The sequence below is a fragment of the Zeugodacus cucurbitae genome, chromosome 4 (genome assembly GCF_028554725.1).
Source record: "Zeugodacus cucurbitae isolate PBARC_wt_2022May chromosome 4, idZeuCucr1.2, whole genome shotgun sequence".
NCBI lineage: Eukaryota > Metazoa > Arthropoda > Insecta > Diptera > Tephritidae > Zeugodacus > Zeugodacus cucurbitae.
Window position 1 is genome coordinate 18,063,764 of NC_071669.1, and position 12,516 is coordinate 18,076,279.

General features: G+C 37.0%; 1 protein-coding gene across 3 annotated transcripts in view; it reads right to left on the minus strand.

Moving 5' to 3' along the window:
- The window catches only part of LOC105216094 (uncharacterized), a 217,655-nt gene that overhangs the window by 66,431 nt on the left and 138,708 nt on the right, over positions 1-12,516 (minus strand). For all 3 annotated transcript variants that reach the window (XM_011190388.3, XM_054230237.1, XM_011190378.3), the window contains one exon: positions 2,165-2,388. In XM_011190388.3, coding sequence (XP_011188690.1) covers positions 2,165-2,388 — 224 coding nt within the window. The remainder of the gene's footprint in view (positions 1-2,164; positions 2,389-12,516) is intronic.

The window sequence follows — 12,516 nt, forward strand, 5'->3', positions numbered from 1 at the left end:
AAATGATAAAGGTTTCGGAAGAAGGTGCAGAGGAAACTGCCAGTTTTTTCTAGCTCTTTATTCAGGCAGTAAAATCCAAAGGCTTCGGAATTAGGTACAGAAGAAACTATGCTATGTACTAGGCAATAGAGTTAAACAATAAATGGCATAGGTTAGGTTAGGTGTGCCTGGTGGGCCCGCAGGCCCTGCATAGACCAGTCATGGTCCTAGTGATACTAGTCATCGGCTAGGATGCTAGCGCTTGAGGCGGATTTGAATAGATTATGAGGTCTCACTAACAATATCTCCTCCAACTTATCGTACTGTGAGGCCCCTAGAAACCTGAAGCGTTGTCTTTCTAACGCAGAACAAATGCACAAGAGAGGCTCCACTGTATTCTTGGCGCCCTGCTCTTGACACTTCCTGCATTCCTCTCGCGCAGACAGTAAATGTCATAACCTTTGAGAGAATATGCAGAAGAAACTTCTCTGTATTTTCTAGATAGTTGAGTAAGACAATAATTACTTTAGTATTACAGAAAAATGTTTAAAAAGGGGTCACAAGTTACAACATATTCTGAAGAGGTGTTCAGTGTTATTATTATAGTACTCGGGGAATGCAAAATCTTGTCATGATGTCTAATCTTCATCGTTCTTTGTGCGAAAACGTTGATAAATTAGAACTGCCTTTATTGTACTCGAAGTTCGTTGTTCAGGAGTAAATGGAACATCATTTGTTACCACGGAAAACGGGTCTTGGAAACCAGAATGTGTCTGGATTTATACCCAGCCAAGGCTTGTCATCACAGCAGCAATCTTTAGTATTATAATGTCTTATATTGATATAATCTGCTCTTTGAGGAATTATCAGGAGGTCCTTTTAGTGGTGCAGACTTATCGAAAATAATTTGGTGGAACCTCTGAGTGATATCTATATATATAGTTATCTTAATGTCGTTCCAGTATGTCTAAAACTAAATGCTTTTGTAATTCATAGAACTGAAGTAGAATATTAGATTAAAAAAGACTTACTTAGAGCAAGTACTGCAGAGAGACTTAACATAAAACCAGAAAAAACGTTAACTTCGGCTGTACCGAAGCTAATATACCCTTCACAGGTGCATTTCTTTTAGTAACTATGTGTTTAAGCAAATCTAAAGACGTAAGAAAAAGTAAGTAAAAAAAATTAAAACATTTTACTAATTCTTTTTAGCCGGGTTGTTTGCTAGAAACTTTGAAACCGGGCATAAGGTTATCTAGTTAACCGATCTGAACAATTTCTTCGGAGATTAAATTATTTCTATGAACAATAACTCACATCAAATTTCGTGAAGATATGTAGTAAAATGCGGAAGTTTTCCATACAAGCCCTTGATTCCGATCGTTCAGTTTGTATGGCAGCTATATGATATAGTGGTCCGATATCGGCAGTTCCGACAAATGAGCAGCATCTTGAAGTGAAAATAACATCTGCAAAATTTCAAAACGATATCTTAAAAACTGAAGGACTAGTTTGTATATATACAGACGGACAGACAGAAGGACATGGATAAATCGACTCAGTTCAACATACTGATCATTTATATATATACTTTATAGGACGCTTCCTTCTGGGTGTTACAAACTTCGTGACAAACTTAATTGTGGTGAAGATATGGAATCAGCATATTTCTGAGAGTCCTCTTTCCCGTAATTTAATACTGACTACGTGCTGAGCTAAAGTCTTGTATTAGTCCAGCATAAACTGTCTATAAGTTTTCTTAAAAAATGTATAACATGGTGTATTCCGCTATGTGGCGCTGAGTTCAAATATTTGGAAAGACTATATTTTGTGGAATTATTTGCATATTGAATTTGTGGGCTCAATTAAAGAAAATTAATAATTCTAAAAATCAATTTCCGCTAGATGGCGCTGTAATTCATTTTTTATTTAGTAACAAAAATCGATGATAAATATTTTTGAACTCAGTAATTTTTTTTTCTGTGTACTAAGTACATCCTTTCTCACATAGACCGCCTCAGCAGCCATTCATTTCACTTACTGCAAGCACGTGCCCCCAATAAATATACGTATATAGACGAGTATAACTGCAGGTATTTTGTAGCATACCCCATCGATGCTAATATGCAGCTGAATCAAGATGTTTCCACATACTAAGTATATTACTATTCGCGCTTGCACTTACCTTCGGTGTGGCAACAGCATGCGCGCCATCGTACACATACAAATGATCATTGCAATCTAGTTGCAACATATCGAAGCGCAACATGAAACGTTGCAATATCGAATGCGTTTGGAATGTTATGATGCAATCCAGATTCCGTTCGTTTTGCGACCAAAGTACAGCACCGTCGATTTTACGATAAAGTTGCTGCAGAAAGTGATTCTTGCACAGAGCTTGCATATAATCTGCAAAGAAAGATGGAATATAAGTATCAATATATATATATATATATGTATGTATCTAAAGAACAAGATTTATATGTTATATAAGAGGAAGAGGAGAAAGAAGAAAGAGGACCGCAGAAAGCAGCAAGCTTAAAATGAGTTTTGTACTACACATAGCTGCTCGTTTGTGTAAAACGCGAATAAGTGGCTTACGTGAATGGCGCTGTTGCACGCACGCACGAAATTTGGTAGCGAATGACTGTTGCACGAACACACTGGAACACACACCCATACCACTACTGGTACATGTGTAGTGGCAGTAAATCCGCGCGCTCGCGGCACTCCACCGCGCCACGCTAATAGTCGAAAATCACAACTTAATGCTCGCAAATGGCCAAAAAGTGCTTGCCACATTTCGCAGGGCAGTTGATTTTACGGCAACGCTTTTCTGGCGCTTTGCAGCTGTGTGTCTGTGTTTGTGTGTGTGGACCAACAGTCTTCAGTGCATTAGAATTTTAATGGCGTATAAAAAATTCATTTACGCTGCGTTAGCGGAAAATTTGCACGCAAACTCACACACAAACACACACACGCAGAAAGAGAAATGAAAGTTAAGACGCTTCCTGCGGCAGAATATATAGACTTGCCGCTTAAGCTGTGTGGTTTAAAGAAAACGATGAGAAAAAGCAGAAATTAAAAGATTTTGTGGGATGTTGCAAGACGCTGACAGTTAATCCATATTAGTTTAAATAGTTTTCTCGAGTATATAACGGTTCTAAAGTTCAAGTTAGGAAAGTATCTCACAGCCTACTATACTGAGAGTTCTAGTACTGTAAAGCTTAAAGCTGATGTTCTAGCAAAATTCTCTTACTTTAGTTCAGACCCTCTTACTCAAAATCTTAGTTAAAGGCTCTACAATAGCTTCTACTGGCATCTCCAGATAATATCGACATATTAAGTTTCCATATCCTTAGATGCCGTAGCAGAGCTAATATGAGAGGCAAACTAGAAATAAATCAAAATCGTAGAGAAATTCTTAGAGCTTTCAATTTCTGGGTCGATACTAAGATGAACATTTTTATATAAAGTTAAAAGTAAAGCCAAGTGGACTTTTCAATGTTATAAGCCTTTAATATTTATGCAACATATCGGAAGTTCAACAAAAAGACCTTCAACTTCATGCTAATTACATTTCATCGAAAGGCATTGCTTTAAAAGTGGAGAGTGGTTGATGGTTCGTTTGAAGATATTGATAATCCTCTCTATTGTCTGGGGCTTTGGCTAACAGTATTACATTAGAAGAAGAAATCGGAAAGTTATCGAAATGAAAACAGTAAAAAGTAACACAAAAGCTTAGTTAAAAGCTCTACAATAGCTTTTACTGACATCTCAAGATATTATTAATATATAAAGTGACTTCCACACTAAGCTTCCAGCTCCTTAAATACCTCAACTAAGCTAATTCGAGAGACAAACAAGAAATAAATAAAAATTTTGCCAAAAAAAATCTATAAGACATTTGTAGGAAGCTTAAAGCTCGCAGAGCTCTCAATTTTTTGGAAGATAATCAGATGAACCCTTAATAAATGTTAACAAACTCGGTAAACCCTCAAATTTTCTTTTTATTGTTGGTTATGACCTATGTTCACGAGAGTAGTACTTTTCTTTTGGTCAGATGTAGCTCATAGAAAATTTAATAAAGCTGGTTGATCTTCTTAATGTTCAACACGATTATATTTCATTGCAATTTCATCTTAAAAGACCTTCAGCTTCATGCTACCTACGTCTATTCAGAAGACATTACTTTAAAAATGAAAAATACGGATGCAAGTTCGCTGGAAGATATTGATGATCGACATTTTTCCGCTGGTGCTTTGGCTTTCAGAACTTCATTCAGCTACAATTATGTTAAATAAGTGCTGTAAGCTCAAAGTTCCTGAAAAGTTTGGCAGGAGTTCTTGATTTATTATTTTCAAAACCCTATAATCCTTCGTCAAACACCCGGTGGGATCAGAATTTGTGTTATTTTCTATAGTTCAGTCAGTAAAGGTAGTATAACTCGTTGTTGAGGGAATATCTATTCCATTATAAAGCAGATGTCTATATCCAGGAGCTTTAAATGTTATTAAAATCTGAACTCTGAGATCATAAGTCAAAGTCAAGTAGTGCGACTGTTAACAGTTTATAGCAATTTCTTTCTGCCGTCTAGTTTTTTGTTTCTCAAAACCGCGGCAACTTGGGTTTCAGCGGTTCAATTAAATATATATATGTCAAACTGTTATCAGATTTTAGAGATACATGATTTCTAGTAAGACGAGTATTCCGAGAATTATTCCCAGATTCACAGAGAGTCACGAACAAGGCATCGCTGGTGATATTTTGCTGTTACATCTTTTCAGCGCTTTCTTGGCTTCACAGATCCGCGATAAGACTTGGCTACACATTTATTCTTTCATAAATCAGAAAGTTATCGATTCAATGCTTCATTCTTTATATGAACCATTCATATTGATTTCCATGGTCCTAAGTATGTTTCTTCTCACCCTCAAACTTCCGCCCAATGTCAAAACCAGTATCTTCAGTTACTAAAAATTTACTCCAGAGGATGGAATTATACGATCGGCGTACTTGGGATGTTGTGGTCAGACATTCATAATGTATTCTCTGAAATGGAATCCACGAATATATAGAGTTTCGTTTGCTTTCTATCATTATAAAGGGTTCCGGGTGGTGAGTTATCATGCCTTTTAATAAATCATGAATAAAGCGCAGAATCTTACAAAAGTTCTCTCATTTTCACCAAGATCCTGTACGATTTTTAACTTAATCGGGACAGTTATTCGAGATTTAATGACTCAGGGGCAGAGATAAGAGTCAGCATGAGTACCGATAAGTTCATTACTAGAGATCTTCGGGATTTTTTAACCCCTTCCTAAAGAAATTTCAATTATTGTTACCTGTCCAACATCTAATGAAATGAGCTTATCAAACCCAAAAGGCGTCTGTTATTGTTGTGGGCGGATGTGCAGCAGACAGGGAAATGAGTTGAATGCCGGAAAAGCGTAAATGACGCTTGTTAGCAACAACATTCCGCCAAAATTTACCTCTAATTTCGAAATTTCGTATGCAATGAATGAGTTTTCCGAATATTTCGCAAATGTTTGTCTAATGATTGCAATGAAGTCAATGCATATTGGAGACAGTGAGTGGGTTGACAGTTTCGCGTAACGAGAGGGGTTCGTGTAAGAGATGCAGTTTGATTACGTCGTCTTCAACTTAGTCGTTAAATGGAAATTGTTAATTATGATGTTGATAAGAGCGGAAATTTAGGAGAAAATGTTAATGTGGAACGTTTAATAGGGTTATCTAGCTGAGAATCGAAAGAAATTTGTTTACATGCTTAATTTTTTTTAATTTAGTTACTAATTCTTACTTAAGAGCTCGTTGGCTAAAGTGACGTCATCAATCGTTTTATGAGAGTCTAGAGTTCTTTGAGTTCATTCAGCTGCGAAGCCTCTGAAATACTTTATTTAATATTAAATTAGGTGGACTTAGATCATATTAAGTGCATCTTAAGGATCGAGTTGCTAAAAATACTATATTGCGTCCCAATAAGGCATTAAGTGTACTCAACTATAGTGCTCCAAAATAGTTCTCTGAGTGTGATAAAAATGTGTTACCCAGCTACTCGACAAACTCATCAGAGATATTCTCTTGAGCGATCTATGTATAACGAATAACCCGAGAATGGTGGAACAGCATGTTCTTTGAAACTCTTCTTGTATACAGGAAGACCTTCGAGAAGAACCAAATACATTTGACTATTTTTTAAACTCTTTGATGCTGAAGATATCGAAGAGTAAACTTTCTATCAACAGTTGTTAATAGTCGAGTTTTCTCACTACTCATAATACCGGAGAGTGCCACATGAAGAGACAGATTGGATTTTCTAATTATCCTTAACTTTTCCGAAAGGACTAAACGGTTAATTTAATTTGAGAATGACTTGAGATAAACTTCAAATAAAATTTGTTGACAGCTACCTAAGGTATTTTTCAATTGTCTTTCTGTCAACCCACTTCTCACAATTGACTTTTGTCATAAGCTGCAAATACTTGACAATTGAACTCTAAGGCAAGGCAAATTTGTGAAAACGGCAAGTTTAAACTGGGAAGACGAAACTTTGTACAAATTCTTAGAAGCGCTCCCCATACGAACTGACACTTTTATAAATTCTTCTTCACATTTTGACAATATTTTTCTGTTTTTGCCAATTATCACCATCAAAAAAGTGAGAAGACATTTTGTACAAATTTTTAAAATATTTTTCTTAATTTTTTTTTACTTTTTTTGATGCATACAAAATGGATTGAAATGAAGCTGGCTAATTTTGCGCTGCTTCCCGAATTTAAGCGCATCATTAAACTTTTGTCACTTCTCAGAATATCAGACAAAAAAAAAGAATAATGAATGAACCAAAGTGCGGAATAAAATCGAAGGAAAAGTCAAACATAGATTTGCAAAGTGAAAAGAAGATGAATTGATTGAGTGCTCGCGGACAATGTGAGGCAATAAGGAGAGGTGTTGAAGGGGGATATAAGGAGAGAAAGAAGGTGTTATAGGAGAGAGAAGTTGAGGTAGAAGAGAGAGGGAGTTAAGGTAGAGGGAGTTAGGATAAAAGCTGAAATAAGAGGGAGTTAGGAGTGAGGCTGTGATAAGAGAGTCGGGGAGCTAGGAGAGCGGCTGAGGTAAAAGATTGCATGGGCTCGAGAGTTTGAGTGAGCAGTGTCAGCGCTCAAATTGGCGTGCTTCACTAAGGTTAGCGGGTGTTGAACACAGCTAATTTCTCATAACGCGCGTGTGAGTGAGTGAGTGGGTTGAAAACTTTGCTAAGTACAAAAATTTGTTGGTTTGACGACGGCAAAGTCGAGACGAGCAAATCTTGTTCAACTTTTTAAATATGATTTCTGTCAACGCAGACATTTAAAGTGATATGCGAGTGTCTGTTTGCGGGTGTCAGAAGGGTGAAGAGAGATAGAGAAGAGAGGACGCAGAACGGAGTAAAACGAGTTTAAGGGGTGTTAGTGGTATTTATTAGGCGAACGAAAGTTTTAAGTAAATTGAAGAGACAAGTAAGTAGGAGTCAGCGACAGACATGGTGACAGCGACAGCAGTCATCCCAAGTGGTAGCTTGCGGCGAATGAAATGAACTAAATTGCTGGTGAGTAAATACTTTGCGTGGCAAAAGCAAAAGTTTGCCAACTTCCGATTTTTCAATTGTTTGGCATTTAATATGTCACTGCGGCATATTAAACGCAAGCCAGTTAGGCAGAGAGACGGACGGACAGACACACGCATAACAGTTAGCTGCACTGCTTCACTGAAGAGTTGTAGAAACTTTTTGTTGCATGAAAAAAGTATAGAAAATAAAATTAAAATTTTAATAAGCATATTCTTTTTTCGTTGCAATTTCCCCATCACTCTAAATAATGCTGGCTTCGTTGGCGAGACAACGCGCTCGCGCTTTCTCGCCTTTGTGTTATTAGTGTGGCTCATGGGTCTCATTATGAATGTCATTTGAGCAATTAACGCCATAGCGACTGCCTGGGGGCTTGCTTGCTCGCATAACAGCTGTGAAGGCTGACGCAGACATTTCTTTGGAGTGAAGTTTTTTGATATTATTCAAATTGAAATTAAAACTTTTGTTTCGCATTAGTAAGGAATCTCTGGAAGATTGCGAAGATTTTCGAGTTGTCTAGAGGTTTTTATGGAAGGTTCTCTTGGTGGAAGTTGTGGCCCAAATGAGTAAGAAAGTTTTTGAATGATCTACCAGAGGTTTTCTGTAGAGAATGGTTTCATTACTATCATGACTGAACCTGAACCCATCTCTGTCACTTGCAACACCCTCTGCTCTTCAAAATCGATGACAAATCATTGATCTGCTGCTAATGACCTAACTTGTCCTTCTACAGAGTAATATCTGAGAATCCATTATGAACGAATTCTTCGTCTTCTTATAATTGTGAACTGAAACAGAGGCTTGTTGAGATGCCCATGTTAGTTCGAAGAAATATTGCCAAGTCTTTGGAAGCTCTGCCTGATATTTGATAGTATACTTCAAATTTTGTCGGCGTTAGATGATGGTTGTAATATCTGGCGCCTCAGTGGACCACTTATTGTCGTTATGACGATGAAGATCTGGTCCACGGTGACTAACTTCCCGTTATGGGAAAATGATGGTTGTAATATCTGGCGCCTCAGTGGACCACGTATTGTCGTTATGACGATGAAGGTCTGGTCCACTGTGACTAACTTCCCGTTTCTATGGCTTAGTAGGTGTTGGTTGTAATATCTGGAACATCAGTGGACCACTTATTGCCGTTATGCCGATGAAGATCTGGTCCATTGTAACTAACTTCCCGTTTCTATGGCTTAGTAGATGATGGTTGTAATAACTGGAGCCTCGGTGGACCACTCTTTGTCGTTATGACGTTGATGGTTTGGTCTACAGTGAATAACTTTCCGTTTCTATGTCTTAGTAATTTTCCATAATATTTTTCCCGCTCATATTTCCAATCTTTTGCCATACCAAACCATTATGGGACTTTTCTTCTTTTCTGTAGTGTGTCTATTAAATTAGTTCGATAGAAATTTTTTTTAAAGAAATATTCATTTTCTTAAGACTGCATTACCTAGACACAAAATTTCTCAGTACATTTGCTTTAAGATTTCGATTATCAAAGGAACAGGTATAGGATATAACTGCTCCTTGATATAAAAGACAAGTGTCTTGACTTTCCATTTCTCCATCTCTTATTTGATTATTTTATACTTAAAAACTTTCTACATTGTTTCCACTTCCAAAAATTTCACTACACAAAATTCAAAACTTCATAAAGCTTCTTTTGAAGCTTTTCTTCAAACTTTCCGCTACTTAAAAACAACTTTGTCAAATACTTATTAAATTGCAAACTTCACGCAAAAAAATAAAACACAAAATAAATAAATAGGCAAAGCGCCTAAAACTATGCTGAAAGTTTTTCGGAATTATTTCCACACAGCACAGCTAAAAAAAACAGAATTCAACACTGATATAATTAGACACTTCCGTCTAATGCCGTAAAATAATAGCCAACATTTAGTTTGGTATAAATTTTCCATTGTTCTTAGGGTAACCGAAGCCATGTGCGCGCCAAAAAGTAGGCTATTTCTGTTGAATACAATGAACGCTGGAAAATATGCACGAAAATATACGATTCGCGTACAATAGCCATTTAGAATTTCAGGTGAAATGGTGTGCATATATTTGGTTGCATTTACTGCCGTCATATCAAATGACTTACGCACACTTCGCTTACATACATAGATATGTATATTCGCGAGAGTTATTAGATAATAAACTGTATGAGGGCACATCACAGATTTTATTACGACATAATACTATTTAAATTCATTGTTGTTTTATGTGCTTGTGGTTTTAGCAAGCGCAAATGTGTTGAGCTTTGAGAGCTTTAAAGCTTTAGAAGTTAATATTTGATGTTAAATCCCACAGGATATGGTATTGTGTTCTTAGAGTCTGATGTGGTAATTACAAATTTAGTGAATTTGATAAAAACAAGCAGTTTTAAAAAAATTTTGGGGAGCTTAAAGCTCTAGAGCAACATGCAAATATAGTTCAATAGTAGTCCTGATAAAACGATTTCCTCTATTGCTTTATTACTTTTCAAAATTAGTGAATAATAGTTGTAGAACCCCTGGATCATTGGGACCATCTCTTCTTATGCTTTCATGGAACTAATTTTAGTCCAAAAAGTTCATATTTTGAATACACTCTTAATAATTCTCTATCACAGTAACTAACGCATTCCTGAATCCAGGCGGCGCTTTGGTAGGATCTGTAATAATAACAGCAAGAGAAACTTATTAAAGATCTGAATCTTTATTAAGAGATCTCTGAAGGAATTGGAAAGACCTTCTTAACGGAGAGATTTCAAAAACCACTTCTATTTCTTTTCATAGACTAAGCTACCATTGAAGATACCTAAAGCTCTGAACCTTTATTCAGAGCTCACCGATGGTATTAGGAAGAACTTAAAATTGTGGTAACTCAAAGCCTCTACTTCTATACATAGAATAGACACAATATACATAGATATTTAAAATGATATGGACTGTACGGCTCTGTTTCCAAGTAACTCAATTGCTTACGCCTCATAGAACCTGAAATATGGGTTACAAATGACAGTCTTCGAAGGAATCCGATCGCAGCAGTCATGTATCAAATATGAGTTCTGTTGAAGGGTATGGTTTAACTTCACGGTACGATCGAAGAGGGCGGCGAGTAATATCTAGATTCAGTTTACTTTTTCTATTTGTTAAGTGCGAAGGAGTTCGAACCCTTTCGGGATCCGAGCGATGTATATTTCTCTTCTGTGAAATTGGTCCTAAATATTAAAGTCCTCTTTATAGATTTGAACGGTTTGATCAAATGCTATTTTGAAACACCTTCTATGATAAAGATGAGGTCGTAAGATTTTTCCGTAATTTGAGAGCTTAAATTCAGTTTTCTGTATCTCAATATAATTTTTTATTCTATCTCCCTAATTGTCATCACTGACTCTTTAGAGTCGACTAAGATTAAGATCAGCAATAACAATGTCAGCCTGGAAATCCAACGCAGAATCACTCTTGCCAACAGGTGCTACTATGGACTAAGTAGGCAATTGAAAAGTAAAGTCCTCTCTCGACGAACAAAAACCAAACTCTACAAGTCTCTTATCATTCCTGTCCTACTTTACGGTGCAGAAGCGTGGACGATGTCAACATCCGATGAGACGGCACTAGGAGTTTTCGAGAGAAAGGTTTTGCGGAAGATTTATGGTCCCTTAAGAATTGGCAACGGCGAATACCGCAGACGATGGAACGATGAGCTGTATGTGTTATTCGACGACATAGACATAGTCCAGCGAATAAAAAAACAGCGGCTACGCTGGCTAGGTCATGTTGTTCGAATGGATGAAAGTGCTCCAGCTCTGAAAGTATTCGATGCAGTACCCGCTGGTGGAAGCAGAGGAAGAGGGAGACCTCCACTCCGATGGAAGGACCAGGTGGAGAGGGCCTGGCTTCGCTTGGAATAACCAATTGGCGCCAAACTGCCAGAAGGAGGGATACGTGGCGCGCTGTTTTGGACTCGGCTATAACCGCGTAAGCGGTGTCTACGCCAGTCAAGAAGAAGAAGAAAATTAATCATTATCCTTACTCTTTGCCTCAACTTTTTAATTCAAGATCAGTGTAGACATTCACATTTACCTCTAGCGCTATGTAACTTTGTATTTTCAAGTATTTTGTTTTATTTTTTTGTAAATCGACGCCCACAAGTCTTATTTATCAATTAAGCGAGATTTTGCCTAAAGGCTTCAATCACAGCTGCGAATTTCGTACATGACTCCACATCTGCACATAGACACACTCGACATAATGAAATTCATAGCTTAACTACTCTGCTCATGCGGAAAATGAACGCTAAGCCTGGGAGCGTTAAATTGAAAATGAAAATCTGTCAACGCTATACAGTTATGTGAGAAACATATTTACATTTAAATAGTTATATAGCTACATACTCTCTACAAGGAGTATGAGTTCTATAGACTCACTAAAGTAGTGAGCTGTGGTTTGTTGAGATTTAGTAGTTTCGTGTGCCTTGTTAGCTTTTTTTGTGGTTGTGAATTAAGTTCCTCGACGAAGTGTTATATTAACGGTAGATAATTCTTATCAGAAAGAGTCTGAATACGATGGTAGTTGGGGATCTGTATTCTTTCATAAGTTCCGAAGTGTTATTCGCGAAAAAAGAATGTGACCTTGTTGCTCGCATTATTATTCTCTAGAGCTGCCTCCTTAATGATATGCTCTCAGAGAGTTTATTTGCCTTTTACCTGATCAGACGGACTTTTAACAGTATTTTGCCTCTTTATCTCTCTTTGTTTCATCACTTCCCAGAGAGATAAATAAATAATAATAATATTCTGCTCTCATTCGAAGTTTATCGCTTAGTACTATATATCCGATAGGGGTTCTTTCGATCAGACGTTCTTCTAAGGGTATTTTATAAGATCTCTCCAACTCTTTAATTCGCCACTTCTCTGCTATATT